Source organism: Balearica regulorum, chromosome Z (assembly GCF_011004875.1).
Source record: "Balearica regulorum gibbericeps isolate bBalReg1 chromosome Z, bBalReg1.pri, whole genome shotgun sequence".
Classification (NCBI taxonomy): Eukaryota; Metazoa; Chordata; class Aves; order Gruiformes; family Gruidae; genus Balearica; species Balearica regulorum.
The window spans coordinates 62,983,178-63,009,309 of record NC_046220.1 but is presented as its reverse complement, the minus strand read 5'-3'; the positions used below and the strand labels follow the sequence as shown (position 1 = coordinate 63,009,309).

The 26,132-nt window shown below is 37.7% G+C and overlaps 1 protein-coding gene across 4 annotated transcripts in view; it reads left to right on the top strand.

The window, feature by feature from the left end:
* Positions 1–26,132, top strand: part of SREK1 (splicing regulatory glutamic acid and lysine rich protein 1) — a 37,856-nt gene extending 11,724 nt beyond the window's left edge. For 2 of the 4 annotated variants that reach the window (XM_075739837.1, XM_075739835.1), the window contains 11 exons: positions 1,265–5,946; positions 6,237–6,352; positions 7,721–7,885; positions 9,265–9,443; positions 10,054–10,184; positions 11,646–11,760; positions 17,848–17,967; positions 20,244–20,819; positions 22,050–22,145; positions 22,601–22,736; positions 23,807–26,132. In XM_075739837.1, coding sequence (XP_075595952.1) covers positions 6,290–6,352; positions 7,721–7,885; positions 9,265–9,443; positions 10,054–10,184; positions 11,646–11,760; positions 17,848–17,967; positions 20,244–20,819; positions 22,050–22,145; positions 22,601–22,736; positions 23,807–23,959 — 1,734 coding nt within the window. In that variant the 5' untranslated portion in view covers positions 1,265–5,946; positions 6,237–6,289 and the 3' untranslated portion in view covers positions 23,960–26,132. The remainder of the gene's footprint in view (positions 1–1,264; positions 5,947–6,236; positions 6,353–7,720; positions 7,886–9,264; positions 9,444–10,053; positions 10,185–11,645; positions 11,761–17,847; positions 17,968–20,243; positions 20,820–22,049; positions 22,146–22,600; positions 22,737–23,806) is intronic. The other 2 variants (XM_075739838.1, XM_075739834.1) reach the window with 2 other exon arrangements.

The window sequence follows — 26,132 nt, the reverse complement described above, 5'->3', positions numbered from 1 at the left end:
GAAACCTAGATTTTTAGCTGCTTTTATGCCTTGTTGTGGGGGCTTTTTGGTTTTATTTTTTGAACTTGTTCTTAAACTACAAAGAGAGTATTGCTGTATTCACTTGAAGCTCTGTAGAGGCTAATGGGACCAGAGTCCTTATTATTGAAAAATTGCCCCTAAATAATTGAGTACAAATTATTCAGGATCTTAGTTTTACACTTCGTCGAAAAGACCTTAACACTGGTTCAGTACTGCCAGAGAGGGAAGATTGCCGCCTAATGAATGAACAACACTTCCTGGTGTTTTTCTTGTGATGAGATCACTGCCTGACGTGATATGGCAACAGGCAGGTAAAGCTACATTTTCCTGTGTCTCTTGATGGTAGGCAATGAATGGGAAGAGAATAAAATCAAAGTTCTGACAAATCTTGTTCCAACCCCATTTGTAGCTGACTTACTAGGCATTTCTGAGAAAATGTATTACAAAGAAATTGTCAAAACAGAAAACTGTTCAAAATCATTGTGGACCTCAGAGAGACGCATAATGAGGTGAACAAGTGATTGGGTTGTGAGGTCAAATATTTTTCATGTGAGAATGCTGTTTCCATGTAACTTTCTAACTGAATCACTAATTTTAGTTGATAAAAGATACGAATTTATGTAAGTTTAACTTTCTGAGGAATTTATCGTGTGGAATAAGTATGGCTTTGGAGACCACAAGACCGCAAGATTTTTTATTCTCTATCATGTGATGCATTGTTAATGGAGTCAGTGGAGTGTGTCATGGGCTTTAAAAGTAGCAATGGCTATATTCTATGGGGAGGTAAAATTATATCCTTGGCCAACGGTGCCAGTAATAAAACATTTCACGCGTCAAATCGAACATAGAGGAGAGGTAAAATGGAACTCTGAAAACTTGGTTTTAAAAACCAGAATAAAATCTGAAATTTGGAGTGTATATAGACTGGTAAATCAAGGGAGTATGAGGAGGGAATCACTACACAATGGAAACAATGTTAATATTGTGACATTTAATAAACTATTTAACAAAAATGTAATTGTAAATGCAGTAACGTTATTAAGCTGTCAGAATATGACTTTTTTATGTGTGTATCAGTAGGTTTTTCTTTAAACGTTATACTTTGAGAACACAAAGGTTGAAAGATAAACAAAGATGCCACCCTAATCATTCTAAATTTTATGTCCACATTATCTGGTAGATGGATTTTGACTATTAATTTGGTTTTATATGTTTTCTCTGTGTGATATTTGTGCATTATTAGATGACTAGACTGGCCAAGGCAGACCTGTTACACTTGCCTGAGTTAGGCATTGTTTGCCATGCCACTAAACCTGCCGCCAAGTGAAACCTTCATGGGGGAAATGAGATCGAAGTCTGGCCTGCTGAAGATGGACGCCCTGTCTCTGTTTTTATTTTATTTTGCTTTCTTTCCTTTGTTTCTTTTATTTTTATTTTATTTTGTCCCTTTTTTGTTTTGTTCTGTTAAATCTCTTTCCCTTGTACTTGTGAACTGGTACTTCAGTTCTGTAAAAATGGTGTTTTGTAAAGGATTCACAGTGTTTCATTTTGAAGTTGACCTGAAGCTGCTTATGAATGGTGGATGGTATACACAGAATTTAGAATATGATTAATTTTTATGCTGTGAATTACAAATAAATTTGATTTGGAATACATTTAAGCATCTAAATTTAACAGATGAGCACTTTGTGTCAGAAGACAGGAATAGTGAAAAATATATCAGTTTTAAGATACATTCTTTCATATATTATGCTTTATGAGTTTATCTTGGAAAAGAAGAGTTGAAACTCTTACTTCTGCAAAAATTAACTTTACAAAGTGAAGTCATGATCTTTCTCTGCTATTTTTCCTCTTTTCAGCAGAGTAGTTTTATTTTAGGTTGCATGATCTGTTTAAAAGAAAGCTTACTATTTATGTCTAATATGAAGAGTTTAAAATCATTATTTCTGAAATTGAACTTTCATGAATATTGAATGTCATGAAATACTTGTTTGCTTCTGATGAAATCTTGCTCCAGTGAAGTCAGTGGCAGTAAGGTTTCATCCATTTGTTTTTGTAATTTTCAGAAAAAAACCTGTTTACCACTCATAAGTACAAATGCAGCCAGAAGTTTTGGTTGGAATGTGTTATGTGAGGCACATTGTCTTTTAACTCTGTTATTTGTGAGAAGATTGAATCAGTTCTGTGTGCGCGTGTGTGTGTGTATGTGTGTGTATATTGCACTTTGACATGCTCCAGTGGTGGTTATTTCAAGAAGAGGTTTAAAAAAAGAAAAAGGAAAGAAAGAAAAGTTTCTTCTCGGTCATCTCACAATCTCAGAAGCCCTGGCAGTTCATGCTGGCGTGATTGAGAAGGCTCTTACCCCTAAATGATGTTCTTTCTTCTTGTGAAACGGAAGCCCTGAAACAGAAGTGGTGGACCAGGTGGTGTGTCTAGTCCTCAGGCATTCCTCTTCCCAGCCAGCTGTGTTGGGATCAATTGGTTTCATTCTGGTAATGCACCGGGCTGCGCACTGCAGCTGATGAGAGCTTTGCTTTGTGATCTCTGTTGGATTTAGCTGTGGCAGTTGAGGTAATTTTCAGTAGGTATAATCTTTTTAATCACTGCTGCTAAATCCAATAAGAATCATGAATTGGATCCCACAGAAATCATTTTATTTGTAAATGCGCATTTCCCATTGATTTAAAATAGCAGGAAAATAACAATTCCTTTAGTTATGTTTAGACTAGATGCAAACTGTAAGTATTTTTAAAACAAGCAAACCTTCTTATTGAAGAAGCAGTTTAGGGGGGGAGAATTAACCCTGTAGTTTCAGTACAAAGCGTAGGAAATTAATTACTTCTGAGCACTTGGAGGGGGATAAAAGATACTTCTGTTCAGCATTTAACAAAATTATTTGTTATGGATGAGATTGACTAGGGCTTTTAAGCACTTCAATGATACACAAAAGTAACAGTCATAACTGGTATTTAGGACAACTGTACATTTCATAAGAAGCATAAACTGTCTCTAGGCAACACAGAGCTAGTCCACATCTGCTTCCAGATTCTTTTGCAAAGTGAAGAATCAATAAATAAATGATCATAGAATCTGTAATTTACTAAACACGAAGGAAATCTTTATAAGGATGTAGTATAGATATGGCGTATTTATTTTGTCTGTTTCCCTCATTAGAAAATAAATATCTTTAACTCATTTCCATTCAGCTTTTAAATTCCATGAGTTTAAAAAATGAAAGTTATTCTTAAACTAAAGTGTCCTAATTTGTTGTGTCATAGCCCACATGTTTTGTTGTATCTTTATGGGCTTGTAGTCCTTTTATAAATAAATTCATGGAGATGAAACTCCAAAACTTAAAGCCTGTAACTTGTGAGGTTATTTGGCCTTGCATGTTAATTTGCTTTTCAAAACTGTCTAAAGAACAGGGAAGTAAATTTGCAAGATATTTCAGATTTTCTCCCCCCCCCCCCCCCATAGGTTTTTTTCTATAGAATTGTTAAAAAGTTTGACCTGGTCTTAAAAACTGGAGAAGGATCTTTTGAAAAGACAGTATCTTTGACTATACAGGCAAATTTTCAGGATTTTGCCTGTAGAGATAGACCCTTTCTCATTCTTGAATAAAATAAATGAATCTTCATTTGTGGCATGGAACTGACCAACTAGATTTTGTATTTAAAATAAAACATTGCATTGTTGAAGGACCAAAGTATTCTGGAAATAATGCTAATTTTACAATTTAGATATGCATGTTATTCATTCTTTGAACTGCTGTAACGGTGTACTTAACCGAAAATGTTCAGTGGATTCCCTGAGCAACATGAATAATTCCAATTATTTCAGTAAGGTGACCCATGTACTTGAAGTTTAGACTTGTATTTAAGTACTTCTCTGAACTTGACTCATTGTCTGTTTAGTTATGTGCCTAACTCAGTTCCTCTTTAGAAGGGCGAAATGCCTGAGCATCTCTGAAGTTTGTCTGGTTAAGTGTATATTGAATTGGCTGTATGTAAGCGCATACTTAAATTAGGCATATACTTATGTATGTTACTGACCAAGGATTTAAATTAGAATGCAGACACGCCACTTTAGGAGGCATTTGTGCCAGTGGATTTACTTGAGCCATGTCTGTTGATCCTGTAGACACCTGCAAGTGTGTCCAGTTAATTGCAGGATGATAGCTGTTCAAGATAAGGTCTGGTTCATTAGTCATTTGAAAACACTGAAATATTTCAGTTTTCAGAAGAACTGGTACATAATTCTATGCCTAATTTGCATGCACAGCTGCTGGAACTGTGTATTCGAAAGCCTGTTAGTTAGCTACATATTAGGCAGGATGTGCAGCAAAGTACCTGATACTCATGAGCAGTCAGGCAAATCAGGTACACCTCTCATTGCATGCCTGACTTCAAAATGAGATCTGTGCTGAACATTGTGATGATGACTCAGATTCATGCATGTTTTTAAAAAAGCCCTGGAAGTCATTTTGCACAGTTAATTCTTAAGTGCTAATAATTTTCCTATTTTTCTCCTTTAGATAGCAAAATCAAGTGGTTTGTTACATGTTAAGGAGCAAGGTGCCTCAAAATTTAACATAAATAAGATAAATGTAAATAGGAAGCATGAGAAAAAAAATGGGTACTGTTATTTTCTCTTTTCTATTCCACCCATGCTACATACAAATTAAGTTTCATTTAGATCTGTTTTGTCCTTTGGTCATATCCAACTGTAACCCAGTCCTTGCTGCAGATCTGTAAAACAGGTTTGCAACGCTTTTTTCTTCTCAGTTTTTTAAAGTAGTATGTTTCCTGTGGGGTCTATTGAACTCATATAGCTAAAACTGCACAGTGTTTTGATACATACCTCATATTTTGCTTTTTGATAAGAATATGTATATATTCATTTTTAAATCCTGAAGTTAGTGGGTTTATAGTTAAAACATACAATTTGAACCAAAGCAGAAAAAGCCACTGGCATGGTATTTGTATATACCTTAACTTCTAAAACAATGTTTAAATAAAAGCATTTACTTTATTAAAGTGCATGGTAAATACCAAAGGGCTCAGTTGGATAGCATATATACAATTGTCAGAGTAATTTTGAATAGATCATAGATATCTAGTATAATTAGAACCTCTTTCTGTAGTTTATTAGTTTAGTGCTTAATGTTTGTACCAGTTTAAATCCCTTTGCATTTCAAATTTAGTATGTACATTTGATTGTACTCATAATTGTTTAACTATTAAATCTTCTGATTTTTGAAGATTTTAGGAGGTTCATTTACTAGTCTAATTGTGACTGATGTTGAATGGAACCTACATTTAATTCAGATTAGGTATTACATAAACTTTTACCATGACAGGGGGAATATAATTTGGTTGAAATAGTAGGAAATACATATTTTAGGAAAACAGAGCTTGCTTACCTGATCAATTATGATTGTCTTCAATCTCAGTAAGTTTAAAGCAAATTTATCAAAGTTTCAGATGAACTGAGGTGACCTAGAATGTGAGACAGTACAAGTCTAAATTTTTTCTGCCCTCCCTTCCTCCACCTCCAACCTCACTCGTAGTATGTATTGTGTGGAGTCATGGTAGTTCAGTAGTCTTAATTTTATTTTTATTTGTTTTTACATCCCAAGTAGGTAGCACCAGAGGAATAAAAAAAAAGCACAAATTTCAGTTAGCACATAGTTTGGTTTTTTTTTTTTTTTTCTTTTACTGATTTGGTTATTTGCCATTTCTGGGGATTAAACTTTAAAAAATGTTCTTCTTTTCTGTATCTGATGTTCTGTGTGCTATTAGTGATGCAGCCAACACGAACGGTTGTCATGTGTAAAACAACTTTCGATCACCGCGAAAACACCGCCCTGGGAAAGCGTCCATGCTTGATATCGTTTGGTTCATGAACATTAAGTTTCCAGTACAGGTGACCCATAGCTCAAAGTGTTAAATAATTGTATACATTATTCAGTTTTTAAAATAATAATCCATTAATGAGATTGCTAGTCTTTGAAGTTTTGCTCACTTCTGTTTTTCCTAGTAGAGCAGGGTAAAAGGAAAAACTTAAGTTCTTATTTGTTTCTTTGTAAGGATCTGGTAGATAGATTCATTGTTATTTATTACATTTTTAAATGCAAGGGTAATTGTAAAATCATAGAAAGAGTAACATCTCTGTAGTGTTCCAACTCTGTGTAATGCTTTTATTTTCTTCTTCAGGTAAAATCCCAGATGAAGCCAAAGCCCTTTCTCTATTGGCGCCTGCTCCTACTATGACAAGCCTGATGCCTGGTGCAGGGTTGCTTCCTATACCTACACCAACCCCTTTGACTACAGTAAGTAAAATTCAGTTACTGTTTGATATCTAGTTTCCTCTGTACTCAGCAGCCTTTTCTGTGTTCAGAGAACAAGAACTATCTGATCCATGGATGTTGTCCTCTTGTGTCCTACATCAGTGAGGGTTTAGCTGTGGTGCCAGTTTTGAAGGTGGATCACAAGATGTCTGTGTACTACCTTTCCTGAGGGTTTCTTTCACATTATTATTTTGCAAAATACTGGGTGAATAGTGATTTTGGTTGTGTCCATTTTAATTGTTGTCCTTTGCTAGACCCATTAATTTGGTCCTGTGGCAGTGCTATCCACCCCCTAAAAATTTGTTAAAACATAATAGTTAGATTGACACAGTTCTTGGGAATATTAAAATGCTTTTATTTGATACCTCTACAACAGGGCTTTGGACTGTTTGCCTAACCATGTTTTCACTACAAAAAAGCATAGGAGTTAGCTGCTGCTACTTCTGCTCGGTTCCTTTTTGCCTCTGTAAGCCTTTCTTAGGATCAGCAGGCTGCTGTGACCTATTCAGGGAAAATTTCAGGTTAAGTAGTTTTCTCTTTTGTTAAATAAAAAAACTTACTGGTGGCTTGTTGAGAATTTGTCACACTTGTAGAAAATTTGTTTGCTGGAAAGGTAGTTGCTTTCTGAGTGCGGAAAATAAAATTCAAACCAGGAACTCAGCAGACCAATTTAGTAGGGATTTTTAAGTGACCTTTTTTTTATAACATTCCCCAGAAGAGATTCAATTCCCAGTTCCAAAAATGAGAGCTGTATTGTCTTCATTCTCTAGGAAATGACTGTGTTTGTAGGGGAAGAACTTAGACTTAATATCCTTCGCATTTCAACTGTAATCAGTCTCGCCTTACGTGATGTGTTTGTCCAAAAGGTACCTTATCTGTCCCTTTGATGTTCCCTATTACAGAACAAATAGGCCCTGTGCACTGCAAATTCCCTTCTTCCCTTGCTGGGCAAGAACTCAGCAGTTCCTCACCTACTCCTAATACTTACTGTGGACAAAAAAATAAGAATATTAGCAGTATCTGAAGGCATCTCACTCAATTTGATTGACTGTAAGCATTAGACATTCAAGCCTATATGTTTTCTGATTGGTACAATGCATCCCTGGCCAGACCTCTTTGATAAGATGTTAACTGATAGCCCACAGAAAATTTTAACTATAGAAGGTTATTTATGGGTAGATTTTTATTCTTTAAAAAAAGTGCTCAACTGGGACCTTAAAGTTTAAATTATTGCCTATATTAATTAGATTTATTTTTACAGAAATGGAGAAGGCAGGCAAGTATTAACAAGTGAAGTATCTCCCCACCAGTGCTTGGTTGCAAAGCATATTCTGTCCTTGTGTTTTCCAGCTTGGTGTTTCACTTGGCACTTTGGGGGCTATACCAGCAGCAGCATTGGACCCTAATATTACGGCACTGGGAGAAATACCCCAGCCTCCAATTATGGGGAATGTGGATCCATCCAAAATCGATGAAATCAGAAGAACAGTCTATGTTGGAAACTTGAATTCCCAGGTAGCTTTTTTTGGTGTAATGGAATGCTAATGAAAGGTATAGAATTGTAATTTATGAATTCTAATCTTGTTAAAGAGTTTTTGTTAGTTGATGACAATAGGAATTTAAACAAAAAAAAATATTCTTTTTGGTTACTAGTGATATTTCAAATTTTGAATGCTCCTGTGCCAATGAGATCAGACCAGACTGTGGAATTCCTTCTGAACGGATATCAGAGAAATCACACTGTAGCTAAGTTCAAGAAACATACTTATGATTGTGTGTTGATGAAATGTCCAGCTGGGTTGTGTTAGCTGAGCAATGCCTCAGAAGTCATGAGGTCATGGTAGCTGTCCCCCCCCAACACTGTGCACTTGCTTAACTGCCGTAAGATGGAATGTTGTGTCCTAGTGGAATTTGCGAAATTAGCATAAATATCTTGAGTTTCTATAACAGGAAAGTTAGGTCTGTCAGAAACTTGTTTTTTCAGCAGTTGATTGAATTAATTGGAAACCTATTTGCTTTTGACTGATGCCAATGTAAGTATTTTATTTTGGGGGGATTTTGACTGCCAAAGTAGCTACTAGAGTGTAAAAGTACTATTGATCACAATAAAATAAAACAAGCTGGAAGCTAGTAAAAAAAAGAGATAAAAGCTAAATCTTGTAATATTGTTTGGATTTGGGGTTTTTTTAATTGATCCAAATTCACAGTTGATAGCTTGGGCACAGGTGTCTAAGGAAATGCCTCATTTCAAACAAGTCTAAGGAAATGCCTCATTTCAAACAAGTTGCCTGAAAAGTGCAAATTCCTGTATAAATGCTTTTTTAACCTAGATGTAGGACTTCAGGGCTTTTGGTTGCACTATTTTAAATTACGGTATATTCTTTAGATTAATGGAAAAAAAATACCTGGAAGCTGGAAAAAAAAAAAAAAAAAAAAAAAAGCTGGAAGCTAGTAAAAAAAAGAGATAAAAGCTAAATCTTGTAATATTGTTTGGATTTGGGGTTTTTTTAATTGATCCAAATTCACAGTTGATAGCTTGGGCACAGGTGTCTAAGGAAATGCCTCATTTCAAACAAGTCTAAGGAAATGCCTCATTTCAAACAAGTTGCCTGAAAAGTGCAAATTCCTGTATAAATGCTTTTTTAACCTAGATGTAGGACTTCAGGGCTTTTGGTTGCACTATTTTAAATTACGGTATATTCTTTAGATTAATGGAAAAAAAATACCTGTCTGTCTTAAAGTATAACATTACCAAAGTCATGTCACCTGTGTAAAAATGATGAGAGATCTTTCCAAAATGTGTAACTCTTAGATTACTTGTATTGGATCCTTGTATTGGATAAGTGGTTTTCATTATATATTTTACTTCAGCTGAGCTCTTCGACTCTTTCTAGACTACAACAGCAGATCAGCTGCTTGAATTCTTTAAGCAAGTTGGAGAAGTCAAATTTGTGCGAATGGCGGGGGATGAGACACAACCAACACGATTTGCTTTTGTGGAATTTGCAGACCAAAATTCTGTACCTCGAGCTCTTGCCTTTAATGGAGTTATGTTTGGAGACAGGCCACTGAAGTAAGAAATTAATTATCCATATTACTATTGAATGAGAGGTTTCTTTGTGTCCTTATACACTTATGACTGATGTGCAGGAAGCTGCTGTGATGAATATTTTTTCAATATAAAGACCTATTGTTAGCAAACTGGAACATTTTTATGAACTCCAGTTTCAAGGTTGGGCATAACTTTCTGTAGAAGAATATAGATGGCATTGAGTAAAATATATTTGTATTTAATCTTCAGGTAGTGGAAGCCATAATAGTGAAGGAATCTGCAAAGTCTTTAGTACTAATTAAGCTTTCTATATGATGTATGTGTAATTAGTCAGCCTTCATGTAGAGATTGGCTCTGAAAAGAGAAATAGATTCCTACGCTTCTACTAGAAAATATTTTAACACAGAAACATTGTGCTGTATTTACTTCAAAGCTGTAAGATTTGAAAGCAATAAAATACATTTCAGGTACTTAGAACAAATGAGTGTTAAGACAAATCTGTAGTTTTGCTGAACTTTGATTTTTTTTGTTGTACATGGAAGTTAAGTTGAGATGTTTTCTGTTCTTAGTTGTTTTTCATTTTCCCTTTCAAGCGTTGGGCAGTTAAAGGTTTTATTTTTCCTTAATTTAGAATAAATCACTCCAATAATGCGATAGTGAAGCCTCCTGAAATGACACCACAGGCTGCTGCCAAGGAACTGGAAGAAGTGATGAAGAGAGTAAGGGAAGCCCAGTCATTCATATCTGCTGCTATTGAGCCAGGTGGGTATATTATGTTCATTACCTAACAGACATGTTCTATGTGTACCTTGGCACACACTTAAAAGAACATTTTCAAACACATTTTCAAAGGTGAACAATACATGGTGGGAAAAGAAGAAAGTAATCAAAACTGTATTCAGGCAACAAAGCAGTGGAATGAAGCTGACTTTTTATTTCATCATGTTTTATTTTCAGATGCATGCTCCCTGAATTTTCAAAAATACAAAGTTAATACTAAATACCTGATGTTGGTGCTTTTTAAGTTCAAAGTACTTAGAAAGTTTTAAAAGAACCTGATTTATATTTTGTTTTGTTCTCCTCTAGCACCTGTTAATGCTGTAGTTTCATGATCAGAGGGAGCTAGTATGGTTCTGAAAGCAGTAATATTATGCTTTCCTTATCTGCAGCAGGTTAATTTTATCCCGGTGCTATGCTGTTTTTCATGCTGTCTCAAGACTGCATCTTCATAGCAAATAGGATCAGAGAATGAATCTGAGATAAAACCTAACATATTGTAAAGGACTTTTTTTCATCCAGATTGGTTTCCTGATCCCTGTTAACACTGAGATACCAGGTCAGGGAGGAAGGTGTTGATGTGTTGAGAGGTTAGACAGATATTTCAGTGCTGGATTATGCTGACTTAAACTGATTGCAAAACCACAGCATAAAAAACTTCCCAATTTGTTAATCTTGCAGTTGAGATCCTCCTTTTCATCCGTGAGATTTTGTCACTCTTCTTACTAAAAAACCCAGACATTGTCTTATGTAGTTTAGATAATGCAGAGTCTTGAGGGGTCTTTTGGGGGGTATGTGTGAGTATTTCCTGTTGTTTTTTTAGGGTTGGAAGAAAAATAGCTCTAGTATTTCCTCAATGTTAAACAGCAGAATAACATAAAGTCTGAACCAAAGTCTGGTGAGGTCACTCTTCAGGTTTCTGTTGACTTTCGGCCTTTGGATCAAACTTTTCACCCTGTTCTCTCCATCCCTTTCTCCCACAAAACAATGTTTGAGGAATAAAACTTTAAGATGTGCACAGTGGTTGAAATGTCTAGAAGCATAGAAAGTACTAATTACTATTTACATTTATGCTTGTTTTCAAAATCATGCCCTCTAAATTTATTATTCTCAGACTATTTAAAAAAAAAGTAATTAAATTAAACAGTAGACTAAGAGGAGAACGTGTTGTGATCTTGTGCATTGTGGCAGCAACATAAATCCCATTCCTAATAGAGCTAGCTGTTTATAATTATCTGGTTTATGTGTACTGCTGCAGGATGGCTGCACTCAACGAGTATATGCAATGACTTTCTTGGATGTTTCTGAAGGATATTTGCAAAGAAGGAAGATGTGCAAAGAGTAGGCCCCTTGCACTATATGTGGTACATTCCACTTGTGCCAAATTGTTAACTGGGATCTTTAAATGTTCTGAGCTTACACTGCAAAGTGGTTTTTTCCTCTCAGAGTCTGGAAAGAGCAGTGAAAGAAAAGGCGGTCGATCTCGTTCCCATTCTCGTTCAGAATCCAGGTCTAGCTCAAAATCCCGATCTAGAAGGAAAAGATCACACTCAAAACACAGGTGGGTACGGTTTTTATTTTGGACTAAGAGATCATAGTGGGATTTTTTGAGTGGTGGTGGTTACTGAGAGTCCTTACTGAGATATAAAACAAGTATCCCTGTAGAGAAGATTAGTAACTTATACTGAGCAGATCAGAGTAACCAGGAGCTTCGTCTCTGAACAGATGCTCTTTTCTCTCTAAATGCTAAATGTTTTCAGGATTTCTTGCAGTTAAAACACACGAGAAGGCGTTTTTTGTGCCATATAGCATAACCATTTCTGTGGTTTGATGGTACATTTTGTGCCATATGGTATAATACCATTTTGTGACCTGCATTTTAAAAAGAAGTAGTTACCTGTATGTTGTGAATCAAACATGTAGTTTACTATTAACACCCTGAGCAGATAGGCTGGCTGGTTGAGCTTTTCATCAGAGCTCATCCTTCATTAATTTGGGTGATTCTTACTGTAACACCATCGATGTGGCATATAGCAATTGCAGCAGTGATGACATACAATGGCAGGCTTATTTAGCAATTAACATCATACAATTTAAATCATTGGCTATTCTCACCCAAAATCAAATCCCCTTGAGGTACACATCAGAATTCCCCATTCTTCTGCATCACCCACCAAGTGCACCCAGGTCCTTGAGCAAAAGCAGTCCCCCATATGGGTTTGCCTTTGCCTAAAGCAGGGCTAACCCAAACTGTCTTCCCCAGCGTATTCTTTGTGTGCGCTATGGGGACTTTATCTCCTTCTACAGTATGTGGAAGTCTTGATTGGGCAGAGCCAACTCGATTGGTAGACCCCCTAGTGTTAACTAACCAGGTGGCCTTTGCTGAATGTGTGTCCCAATGTTTGAGGATCCCACCACCCATTGCTCTCAGTGTAGTCTTGAACAGTCCATTGTATTGTTCGATTTTCCCAGAGGCTGGTGCATGGTGGGGAGTGTGATAACACCCGCTCAGTGCCATTCTCTTTGGCCCAAGTGTCTGTGAGGTTGTTTTGGAAATAAGTTGTTGTTGACTGTTGTCAGACTCAGTTCTTTTGGGAGTGCCATGTTGTCTGACTCAGTTCTTTTGGGAGTGCCATGTCACCATAGGACTTGTTTTTCAAGGCCCAGGACAGTGTTCTGGGCAGTGGCATGGGACACAAGGTATGTTTCCAGCCATCTGGTGGTTGCTTTCACCATTGTACGCAGATGGCACTTGCCTTGGCAGGTTTGTGGGAGTGTGATGTAATCAATCTGCCCGACCTCTCTGTATTTATCCTTCAGGCATTGTCCTCCATACCACAGAGGCTTTAACCGCTTGGGTTGCTTGATTCATGGATAACCTGTGCAACAATGTCCATGGCCAAGTCCACCCCTCAGTCACAAGCCCCTCTATATGTTGCATCTCTTCCTTGATGGCCTGAGGTGTCATGGGCCCAGCAAGCTATAAATAATTCACTTATTTTGCCAGTCCAAATCCACCTGAGCCACTTCAATCTTAGGTCGTTGTTTTGATGTTCCTCAGTGGCCCGACTCTCGGGTATGTGGGCATCTACGTGACGTACTTTTACAACCAGCTTCTCTGGCCAGGCAGCAATATCTTGCCCCAGTGGAGCAGCCCAGAGCCAGTTGCTCTGCTTCCATTGCTGTAACCACCCCACAGGGCATTTGTCACCATCCGTGAGTCAGTATAGAGGTAGAGCATCAGCGACGTTTCTCAATCAGCAATGTCTAAAGCCAGCTGGATGGCTTTCAGTTCTGCAAACTGGTTCAATTCACCTTCTCCTTCAGCAGTTTCTGCAGCTTGTCATATAGGACTCCATACAGCAGCCTTCCACCTCCGATGCTTTCCCACAATGGGACAGGACCCATCAGTGAACAGGGCGTATTGCTTCTCATTTTCTGGCAGTTCATTATACAGTGGAGCTTCTTCTGCACGCATTGCTACCTCCTCTGGTGACATTACGAAATCTTTGCTTTCCTGGGTGACTGGGGTTTCCTATTCAAGCCTGCTGTGTGATCAGTGCAACCCACTTACTCCATGTAGCATCAGTTGCATGATGTGTAGAGGGGACCCTCCCTTTGAATGTCCAGCCCAGCAGTGGCAGTCGGGGTGCCAGGAGGAGCTGTGCTTCAGTACCAACCACCTCTGAAGTGGCTCTAACCCCTTCATATGCTCCCAATATCTCTTTTTCAGTTGGCATGTAGAGGGCCTTGCGTCCTCTGTATTCCCAACTCCAGAACCCCAGGGGTTGACCTTGAGTCTCCCCTGGTGCTTTCTGCCAGGGACTCCAGATAGGGCCATTCTCCTCAGCTGCGGCGTACAATGCATTTGTAGCATTTGGTCCTGCCCCTACTGGCCTAAGGGCTACTGCATGGTCTGTTTCCTGTTTAATTTGTCCAAAGGCTTGTCATTGCTCAGGGCCCCATTTGAAATCGTTCTCCTTTGAGGTCACTTGATAGAGAGGGCTTAAAATCAGACTGTAGTTTGGAATATGCATTCCCCAGAAATCCACAATGCCTAAGAAAGCTTGTGTTTCCTTTTTGTTAGTTCGTGGAGACATAGCTGCTATTTTGTTGATCATATCCATTGGGATCTGATAACGCCCATCTTGCCATTTTATTCTTAAAAACTGGATCTACTGTTCAGATCCCTTGACCTTATTTTGGTTTATGGCAAAACCAGCTTTCAGAAGGTTTTGGACTACGTTCTTCCCTTTCTCAGAGGCTTCTTCTGCCCCATACGATGATGTCATCAAGGTATTGCAGGTGCTCTGGAGCTTCACCCTGTTCTAGTGCAGTCTGGGTCAGTCCATGGCGAATGGTGGGGCTGTGTTTCCACTCTGGGGCTATTGATTCCAGGTGTACTGGACGCTCCTCCAGGTGAAGGCAAACTGTGGCCTGCACTCTGCCACCAAAGGGATTGAGAAAAACATATTCACATTATCGGTTGTGGTGTACCACTTGGCTACCTTTGACTCCAGTTCCTTTTGAAGTTCCAGCATGTCTGGCATGGCAGCACGCATTGATGGTGTGACTTCATTCAGGCCACAATAGTCTACTGTCAGTCTCCACTCTCCATTAAACTTTCACACTGGTCATATGGGACTGCTAAAGGGTGAGCAGTTCTGCTGATCACTCCCTGGCTCTCCAGTTGACGAATCAGGTTACGGATGGGAATCAGAGCGTCTAGGTTGATGTGATATTGCCACCAGTGCACTGTTGTGGTAGCGATTGGCACCTGTTGTTCTTCGACCCTCAGCAACCCCACAACAGAAGGGTCCAACTAGAGACCGGACAAAGTAGACAGCTGTTTAATTTCCTCCAGCATCAAGGCATCTGTGCCAAAAGCCCACAGATACCTTTTTGGGTCCTTGAAATACCCTCTCCTGAGGGAGTCTGCCAAGGATGCGCGGAGCCTCTGGGCCAGTCACAATGGGGTACTTCTGCCACTTATTCCTAGTTAGACTTACTTCAGCCTCCAGTACAGTCAACTGTTGGGATCCCCCTGTCACACCAGAAATACAGATGGGTTCTGCCCCTTCATGGCTTGATGGCATTAAGGTACACTGTGCACTGGTGTCCACTAGAGCCTTGTACTCTTGTGGATCTCATGTGCCAGAGCATCAGATCCACACAGCCCAATAGGTTGTCCCATTCCTCCACATGGATGGAGGCAGAGGCCCTCTAATCCTGCTTACCATATTTGTTACTTGTAAAAATGACTTAGAAGTCCCTTCAAGAGGATCATAAGTACACTCAGGCCTTCCACTCAGTCTGGGGAGCTGCCTGCTGGAAACTGGAGTGGCATTTTTCCTTTCAGATACTGTCATTTTATCAGGGTCCTGTAGTTGTTTGGAAGTCAAGTTCCAAACTTTTGGAGGTAAGAATTCTCTAGATACCTGCCCATATTCTCCAACATGCCATGCCACCCGTAACTATCCAGCCGTGGGGCAGATCTCTGGGTGGTATTCGTAAAACAATTTTTTGTAACCCTAACCAAGACCTGAAACACATTCAGGAGACATAGCAATAGGAGCATGCTGGTTTGAACATTGCAAGGATATTCAAAATCCTCAAAAGCTGCTGTGACCAGCCTGAAGAAAAAGGAGAGGTGAAAGAGCAGGAGAAAGTGTCCCCCCCCCGTCTTCCCCATAGATTGGGTGTGATTATTAATCAATTCGGAGAGATGTTAGCCAAGGTACAAGCATGACAGCAATGCCACATACAAGTACCAGCTTAAGTTCATCATGTTACTGTATCATAAGTCGATACCACGCAGTACAGGAAAATGAGAATCTGGACCCCTCTCCCAGAGGTGATAAGCAGCACCACAGGGAATACGTGCAGCAAGTACAGGCTTACATACCACAGCCATGTGACAAACAAAACACCATTGTGACCAGCAACTAACTAATTTAAAACATCCCTGAGCTATCATCACTGTTTTCAGCACAAATGGAAAACATAACCCTTGTACTAGCTACTATGATGAAAAGTAACTATCCCAGTCAAAACCAGCACAACATGTTACCTAATGACATCAGATATTTTTTGATGCCATTAGATAACATGTTGTGGTTTTTAGTACAAGAAGTATCATTTACTGCGTTCCTTATTGCTTGCTTCTCTGCTGTGTTTCTCACCCAGGACATAACTGAAAAACAATCTTTGTTTTCTGTAACACTGCAGTAATCTTAGTACTATTTTGTATTGATGCAAACCAAATTGATTTTTACAAGATAAACTTGCATTTTTTTACTTGTGGAAAACCTGTGCTTTAAACAACTGTTGATTTTTGTGTTCTTTTGTTTTTTTAATATGATTTACCACTGCTACTGTCAGTTTTAAGAACATGCTGAAAAAAGACCAGTCTGATCTGTTGAGGCAACTTCATCCCTAAGATTAAACTATCCTTACCGCTTCCCTGTTTTACTACTTTATCTCAAATTGTTTTATCTTAAAACTTAAATTGTTTTAATCTCTATGATATAAAATGTATTCAAGGTCTTATTTTGATTCAGTTGTAATAGATTTACCCTGTAGTTAGTTTGTATTTCTGTGCTGGTAAGTGGAGCAAAGCTGTAGGTAAAAAACAGTTGCCTCTTCTTTCCTCTCGGTATATATTACTCTGTGTGTCTTGAGCTGCGGAAGACAGGTGGAGCTGGTATTTTTTGTACCTCCCTGTGCTTCAGGATTTGTTGAGTAATATACATTGCCTTTATGTCTTTGGTAAAATAAACTTCATGGTACCTTAACCTCTCAGGCAAAGTGTCCAATGATGTGGTTTTTTCAAAACTTAATGTTCAAATTCAAGTTTTAATTTTTGTTGTCCTAGGGAGTATGACCTTCTAAAAATAAGGAATATTTTTGGGGAAAAAAAAAGAGTACAGCAATTTTTAAAAGGCTTATTTTCTTCATCAAATCTGAGACGTGTTTATCGGAAGACTTTAATTGGGTTTTTATCGGAGTATCTGCACGTTGTTTGCATTCCTTATTTATCACGTAGTAAATGCTCATTCCTTTCCTTTAGAATTCTTATAATTGAAATCCATGCTAGCAAATCCTTTTAACTGAAAGGGTAACTTGACTAAATGCTGAACCACAGATAGAGGAGTTTTGTTTTGTTTTGTTTTTTTAAAGTTCATTTAAATTGTAAGGCGGGACAACGAGGCAAAAAGAGACCAGTTAAAGCCATTTTCCTTCAGTGACTAAGACTACAATTATGTGACTGGGCCTGGAAAAGAAACAAAATGTGACTAATTATTTTTTACAAGCTGCTAGAAATTGTCTGTAGTAGTTTTTATGCACTGTAATTTACTAAGGACAGCTATCCTAATATGACATGAATTTTTATTTTCCAGAATGTTCATGAAGGTTATTAGGAAACATAGGTATTACTTAAATGGTGCATTGTTTCAAAGGAGGACGTGTGCACCTGGTGAAGTGTAAAGTATCCATATTTGCAGAAATGTTGGTAGGCATTGTGTTACTGAGGTGTAACTATATAATTTTAGGTAGTGAGGCAAGATTTATGGTTTTTATGTTGGTTGACCTAATTTTAATGAAATTTCAATATTAAAGTATTTTTCTTCTGGCCCTGTTCGTATAGAAGTAGATCTGGCAACAGATCACTCTCAAGACACAAGGACAGACGCAGATCCAGAAGTCCCCTGAAAAAACGGTCTAGATCTAGAGAAAGGCGGAAATCAAGAAGTCGCTCTCGTTCTCGGTGAGTTACGTTCCAAAGAAGTGATAACTGTTCTTAACACATAGTACAGAGTTTTTGAAAAAAAAATCTTAACAAACATTTTAGGTGATGGTAAAGGGTGGAATCTCTAAATGCATTAGCCTATCCCTAGGCTTTGTCTCTGGGACAAAATAATAGTAAATTTTACTCCAGCCAAGAACAGTACACTCAGCATTAGAGTTAATTTTCTTCATAGTAACTCTTATGGTGCCTGTGGGGCTTAAACCACCACACTGACCTAGCTAAACTTGGATAGTCTGGTCTGCATTTATATCAACATACAAGCTGGCTGAAAATAGGTAACTTTGATTGCCGGACTTTAGCCAGTAGATTAGGAGTGTTCTGTATAGCCTGTGCAACCCACTATTTTATCTGTATGTGTTGAGAAGGTTGAATTCAGGCTAAACTTGATGCTTTGAAACAGAAACGTACAAAGTTTCTGTTCGTGACCTTTTACTTTTGCCTTTGGCTATCTGATATTGGCCATACACTGCTGTGGGCACAAATGCATGTGTCTGTTATATGGCATATTTGCATCTCAGCATATAATACATCTCAATTTTACCTAGTCTATTAATTTTTAAGTCTGATCATCTAATTATTGAACTTTGAAATTCCAACAAGATAAGAACATAATTTTCTGAGGGATGCAGGAGTGAATATTCACAAAACAAAGGTGTCTATGAAAGTAGCTTCATGAATAGAAGTCTTGGTACTTTTCTTTCTGTTTCATCTCTGTAATTCCCCTATTTCATTTAAGAGGAGCTTCATACTTATGTTGTGCAGTTCCCTCTTGTTTTTTTGAGGAAAGAAGTTTTGTGGGAAAGAGAACTGCAGATTTCTGGACCTCAGTGGAAACAGGAGTAGTCTACATAGCTAGCTGGGCTTTATTGGTGGATCTTTCCCATCCTCTGTTGCTGTTGTCTGAGCTTCTTGACATATCTGCAAGGGCAAGTCCAATGAAATCTCTGTGATAAATTAACTGGAAGGCACTTAGGTCATTGTGAGACTCTTCACTGTTGCAGGGGTTGTGTGCTGTTTCATCTTTATGATCCTACCTTCCTTCTCTGAGACTTCTAAAGAAGTATTTACCAAAACCTGATGGGAACCAAAGTTGTCAGGTCACAGAGCATACAACAGCCTACTATTTATTAGCAGTTGAGAAGAAGGTACTGCCAAACACTTCTTCTGTTGAAGAAAGGTGGGGGCTGTGCTTAGGACCTTTCATGTGTGAAGGAGCCTCTTTGAGAATCTAAAAATCCTAGAACAGGTGCCAATACCAATAGATGCAGCAACTTCTGTCAGTCTCGTTCTCTAGGACATGTAAAGACCTGCTAATCAATTTCATCTCTTGTGCTTTCTTCTGTTTCTCATTTTCATATGTCTTAGAGACAGTTCTAGGACTCATGTGTGTCTCTGCTAGAAAGATGGAGTCTTGCACTTTCAAATAATCTTACACCAAAATGTGATCTTCCAGCCAAAGCTGTTAATTAGTCAATTTTTGTTTGGCTTGACAACTAGAACAACATTTGGAATTTTTCTCACTGTTCTTCTTTTTATGAACATGTATCATTCTGCCTGTCCCAAAGAAGCTGACTTGTTCTGTTATACTTGCTTCTGTTTTTACTGTATTAACAATTTTTCAATAATTTTTTAATTCCTAATGACATTACAGATGATTGAATTGTCTTGGTTGAGTTTTGACCTTACATTTGCCTTTTGAGGGAATTTGGTGAAATACTATCTCTGCCTTTTTTTCTTGCTTGACTTCCAAGCCGTTCCAGAGTACCTGTGTGAGAGAACACTGTAGAATAAAGACTTCTGTCACTCAGTTGTCATTATTCATGTGGGGGTGGTTAATGTGCAGTCCATTTTATGTAGACACACTTTTAGTAAAGAGTGGATTTACAGATGGTAGAGTTTGTCTTGCTCCTGACAAAATGTAGAAAATTATGTATGTATAATAACATAACTGTGAGTTGAAGAGACATAGTCTCAAAGTGTAATAGCGTTGTGCTGAAGATCATAGTTTGATTTGATTTTGGCTTCCCCTTCTCCAAGGTTTCCAAATTTCTTCTAGGTGTATAACCTTTCCCTCATTGTGGACAGGGGTGGAAAACTGAAATCTTGAATAATTACTATTTTTCAACAGAGATGTATACTTTATCTTGAGCAATTAACATATGTTAAAGAGTTAGTTGTCATTTTAATTGGCAAGTTCAAAGGTGAGATAATTATTTGTGTTTGACTTTTCACAGGGACAAGAAAAGAGACAAAGAAAAGGTCAAGGAAAAAGAAAAGGCCAAAGAAAAGGAGAAGGAGAGAGACCGAGACAAGGAGAAGGAGAGAGACCGAGACAGAGACAAGGACAGGGAAAGAGAGCGAGATAAAGAGAGAAACAGGGAGAAGGACAAGGAGAAGGACAGGGAAAGAGATAAAGAGCGAAACAAAGATCGAGAGAGAGTCAGAGACAAGGACAGGGATAGGGATAGGGACAAGGATAAGGACAAAGATCGGGACAGAGACAAGGACAGGGAAAAGGAGAAAGATAAGGAGAAGGAAAAAGACAGGGAAGAGGCAGACCAGAACAAGGAAAAAGAAGATACTGAGAAAGAAGGAGAGAAGGATAGAGAGAAGATCAAGGACAAGGAGGGAGATAAGGACAAAGGAGGGGACAAAGATAAGGACAGAGACAAAGAAAAGGAAAAAGATGGGGATAAGGAGAAGGAGCGAGAAAGAGAAAAAGAGAGAGATGATAAAAAGAAGAAAGAGAAGAGATCCAGAACACCCCCAAGAAGCTATAGCTCTTCAAGAAGATCTCGTAGCTCCAGCAGGTTTGTTTAGAAATTTTTCATGCTTTTTTTTGACTTGTCAGCTCCCTGAGGCACTATCCTAGCTTTATGTATCAATATCGCCATGTCTCTTACTAATTAAATTTGTATTATTTCAGTTCTGCAGATTTTTCTATAAAGTAAAATCTATTACAAAGATCTCTGTATGATGTCTGATAGAACATAGTTTCTTGTTGGGCTGCTGGTGCTTGCCTTTCACATAACTGTATAGTATAGTCCTTGAGGACAGTAAGTAGATGATTCTTGTGCCATTTCTTTCCATTGGAGCCATCCAAAAGCTCTGATAAAGTGATGTCACACATCATCTTTGTCCTGATGAAAGTTTGAGTTGGTGTTACATAGTTCCTTGGTTACTTACATACGGTGTTGGTCTCTAGATCTTACAAATAGTTGGGTGATAGCACTTGTCATGCTTCAGCTGGATGGATGAACAGCAGGAAGCAAGCATGTCACTTGTCTGGCTAGCCACTGGACAGGTAAATGTATCTCGTGGAGTTGAACAACGAGAAGGGCCAAGTCCTTCACCCCGGGCAGGAATAACTTTGTATAGCGTGGGGGGTGACTGGCTGGAAGGCTGGCGGGCAGAAAAGGACCTGAGGGTCCTTGCAGACGAGAAGGCCAGCAGTATGCTGAGATGCATTAGGCAGTGTTGTGAGCAGGTCAAGGAAGGTGAATCTTTCCCTCTCCTCAGCACTGGTGAGGCCACATCTGGAATCTTGTGCCCAATTCTGCTAGCTCATTCATTTAGGAATTAAACTTCAGTCAGGCTGAACGGAAATTACAGTGATCTTCATGTTGTAATGCTAAGTTTTGAATATTGTATTGCTCAAGTTATGCCTTTTGTCTTAAAGTGGGTCTTCATTCAATTGGATTCTTTTCCTGCCTGAAGAAAATCTTAATACAGGATTAGTGAATTAGTGTGTTTCCATTGTTATCAGGTACAAGTACAAGCATGTGAGGATAAACAAAAAACTAAAATCTGAAAGGGCACAACCATTTTTTTCCGACTTCCAGTCTCCCCTTTCCCACCAAACTGAAACGTAGAAATTTTTTTTTTATTTGTTTGTACAGTTCATATATTGTTGGTGATATATATGTTAAATTCAGGGATATTTACTTAGTTGTTGTGTCAGATCATTTTAAGAGCTTTCTGGTTTTATCTGGTTCCTGAGTTTGTTTTTACTTATGATCTTGAATTTCTTGGTCCTGTAGAGAAAAGCGTAAAAGGAAGAGCAGAAGTCCCTCCAAGTCTCCTAAACCATCCAAAACAACAAAAAGAAAGTCTTCACGAACTCCTTCTCCAAGAAGGTCAGTTTGATGTAAACATAAAAGTTAATGAGCAGTAAAGGAGAAAGAATTTAGTGTTTTAAGTGTTTTACTACCTTTGCACTAATCATCTCAGATGATTTCAGTTGGTCAGCATGATTCAGTTGCGAACAAAACCAAAAATCTTCATGGATTGAGCTTTCAACTAGACACTTTCAAATCTGTCAACAATGCAGATTTGCTTCAGATCAATAAAAGCCCTTCATCAGATACAGATTAATTTGGTTTTCTCTTCGTAAATACCGTGTGTACTGAACACATGCATTCTTTATCCTTGTTCAGTCAAAAAATTCCCTTGTCTTTATGAAAGGGGTTTTGTTACGTTTTGGGGAGGTTTTTTGAAAACCTACAGATGAGAATTTAGTTTGCCATTAAATGGTTTGAAGGTTGTTGCTGTTGGATCAAATTCTGATTTGAGGAAAAATTTTCTTAAACAGAAACAAGAAAGAAAAAAAAAGAGAAAGAGATACAAATAATGAAAGAAGAGAAAGAGAACGCTCCACCTCCAAGAAAAAAAGTAGTAAAGAAAAAGAGGGAAGGGAGAAATCTGACAAAAGCACCACTACTTTGAAGGTAAGCTGTGTGGCCAAGTGATGAGCAGAATGAAGCCGTGCTAGTAGAGCGATTATTGAAATTCCCTCCCTTTTATTTCTTTTCCTCCTCCCTTTTTCTCCTGTTTTCCATACCTAATTTCTACCATTTGTGTTTAGCTCTTGCCAGTTGGAGACCTATAGTTGGTGTTGGTGGGCCAGTTTGATAGGTCTCTGTGTTTGAACTTCCTGGACCTGTAGGAGCTTGTGTGAATAGGTTATGGAAACACTTTGTTTTGGTTTCTCTTTCCTGTTCTGTGCTGTATGTTAGGACTTGGCTGGCTGCCTACCTGTATGAGCAGGCAGGAAGCAGACTGTGTAACTAAGGAGCAGTGTTCAGGGACACCTTGGCTGTCAAGCTGAAAAGATTACTCTTTAAATAAACTCTTCATTTCAGCATCTCTCTGGTTGCTTTGATCTTGGTCTGCATATCGGACTCTGCCGGAGTAAAGTTGAAGAGTTGGGGAAGACTGGTATGGGATTTTCCCCTGCAAAATAGAAGGTGGTGTGCTTAAGAAAAGAAACATCTTCAAATTTTTAAGCTTAGAGTTTGAAATGCTGCATGCCTTTAAAGGGTAGTTTGTTGAACTGAGAATTATTCAACTGTTATAAAACAGCTGGTTTAAGTGACTCTGTCCACATGCTTAAATAATTATCTTACCCAAGGACTCTCTTAAATTGCATCAGATACCTGACTAAAATATGAAAGAAAAAAATTAATCCTATTTTATTTAGAAAATACGGTGAAATTTTAATTTCTGGAGCTGTATCTCATAGCTTCTGTGATGCTGCTTGTCCTGTTTTTTCTGAATATTGATGATAAAGACAGATCACTTTATGGTAATGTCTTGGATGATGGGTTGTTACGAGTGCCTAAATTCACCCAATTGAAAAGAAAGCAATTTTTTAATAAGATTTTTAAATAAGAATTTAATGAGACAAGACAGGCGTGTAAAAAATTGAGACAATAAAAATACCAAGAGTTGGTTGGAAGTCACACCCTAGAATGCTAAGAATATGATTTTTTTTGTAAACTAATTTTATCTTTGGTAGGACAAAGATCACACTAAAGAGGATCAGAATTCAGAAACTGACAAGGAGGTAGACAACAGAGATGCACAAAGGACAGATGAAGTCAAACTACAACAGAATGGGAACTGTCAACCAAATGAAGAAAACCTCTCAATTAAAGTGGAAGAGGTTTAAAGCAAAGAATGGACCTCTTATTCAACTAAGGAATGAAACCCAAAGCTTTTTATTTCCCAGAATGAGGAAGAAAATGTCAAAGCAATCAACCTAAACGTGTTGATAGTACTAGTAGCTCTTCTGATTCTTGTGATAGCTTTGTTGTCTTCTTGCTGTAAAGCAAGAGAGCACGGACCAGTAGTTATACCATGAAAAGGCAGATGCCGTCAGAACTATTCATCTCTGAAAATCCATGCATTTCCATGATGGCTGTACTTATTTGTAAAATGATTTATGTTAAGTTTTGCCATAAGCTGTTACAAATAAGTAGAAACTGAAAGATGTAAACCTGTACTACCCCAAAAAAGCTAAAGATATGCATTGAAGGTTGTTTAAAATAATGCTTGTTGACAAATTTTGTATTGTTTTACCTTGTGGGTTAAAAAAATCCACAAAAACTTCAATGTGTAATGTTTGATGTGCTTGGAAATGGTGCATAAATATACACTTTCTTTTGTTGTAAATGACAACTGTAGGGAAAGGGATTTTAAACATAAACACAGTTTTACGGTTCTTATGTTAAATACCCACTGACGAGTATGTTTTTCATTTGCTCACTGCCTGAACTTCTTGGGGTTTATTATTTAAAAGAATTTCGTACTAATATCCCTAAAATTATTATTTCTTTTTAAGTATTTGAACAATGCATGCTATTTTTCTGTTCCTAAAAGGAGCATTGCCACGTTATAGATAATAGGTTAGCTTACTGGGTTCTTTTGGGGTTGTTTTGTTGTTTTCTTTCTTCCTTCCAGAAGTGAGCACATCTGTACAATCTTGTCAGAACTTACAGCTTTGTTTTGGGCCGTACTGCAGTGTGTCTGTTCAGCTGCAAATAGTACAGCTGCCATTATGAAAATAATTTTTTCTTATTTGTTTAAAAAATATGGGAGCACAAGCAGAAGCTTTAGTGCCTTCTTAAAATGTGGTATTTTCTAGAAATGTATATGTGCTATTACTCATTTTCAGCTAAATCTTACATGATCTCTATTGCTATTTTGCCACCACCATACTGCAGACAAGAATGCAAGTGATTTGTCAGAACAGTTGTTTGATTCACTTGTTAAAATACTAAAGCTCCATTTTTACTTTTATTTTTTATTTTTAGAAGAGATTTATAGATGAAAGCAAAGATGCAATTTGGGGACCACCACTGTACAAAAGTAGTAGCTGAATACAAAGCATTTTCTGATCACCTGCATCAGAGCCCTTTTGACATTTAATCTACATTTGAATGGCCTTAATTGTTACCTCTCCATCATCTTCTCGGATACCTGTTGGGTGATATAAAAAGAATTGTATGCAAAGAATTGGGGATAAATAATTTGGGGAAAAAAATTTTGATTTACGTAGGAGTTATATGGTAGAGATTCTTTTTTCATTCTTTGGGGAGAAAGCATGTAAGAATGACAAAGCAAATATTTTTGTCGAGGTAAAACATGGCTTGTGTTCTCTGAACTAGTTTAATCACTTACATGAGATTTCTTAAGAGTCATACTTTTAAACCTTACCTATACCTAAAATCAAGTAGATTATTTTTAATACAACTTAATACAATCAAATGACTTAATTGCCTTACCTCATAGTAAGAGTTACTTCTTTCAGTTTAAAACCCCACAAAACTTAATAGCCTATTAGCTATTTGCTTTCATTTTTTTTTCTTTTCCTTTACATAGTTAATTGTTCCAGTGGGGCGGGGAGGGGAAGCAATATTACAGGGAATTAAAAATTTGCCCAATTCCTAAGGTAATGAAACCCAGTTTGATTGTGAAGCTGCTTAATCACTCTTCATTTTCGGTAGGATTTAATGTTCTTGCCACTGTGGACATTTAAAACTATAGAAAATGCTTTACCATGTAAAGTATAGACAGTCATTTTTGTGATGTTTAAGCCACATGCTGTTGGCTGATAAACAGCTTATTCTGATAAAAGAATGACAAATCTGTATGCTTACAGGAAGACTGTGAAGGATTGTGTCTTGCAACAACAGCTGTCTTATTTATGATGTGTAAGTAGCATAGAGCAAAGAGATTGCTTGTATACTTGTTATCTTTGGTACCATTTCACTAATAAAATTAAGTATTTTAGAGGGAAGTTTCTGCTGGTACAAACTTATTAAAGGAATATTTTTAGTTGA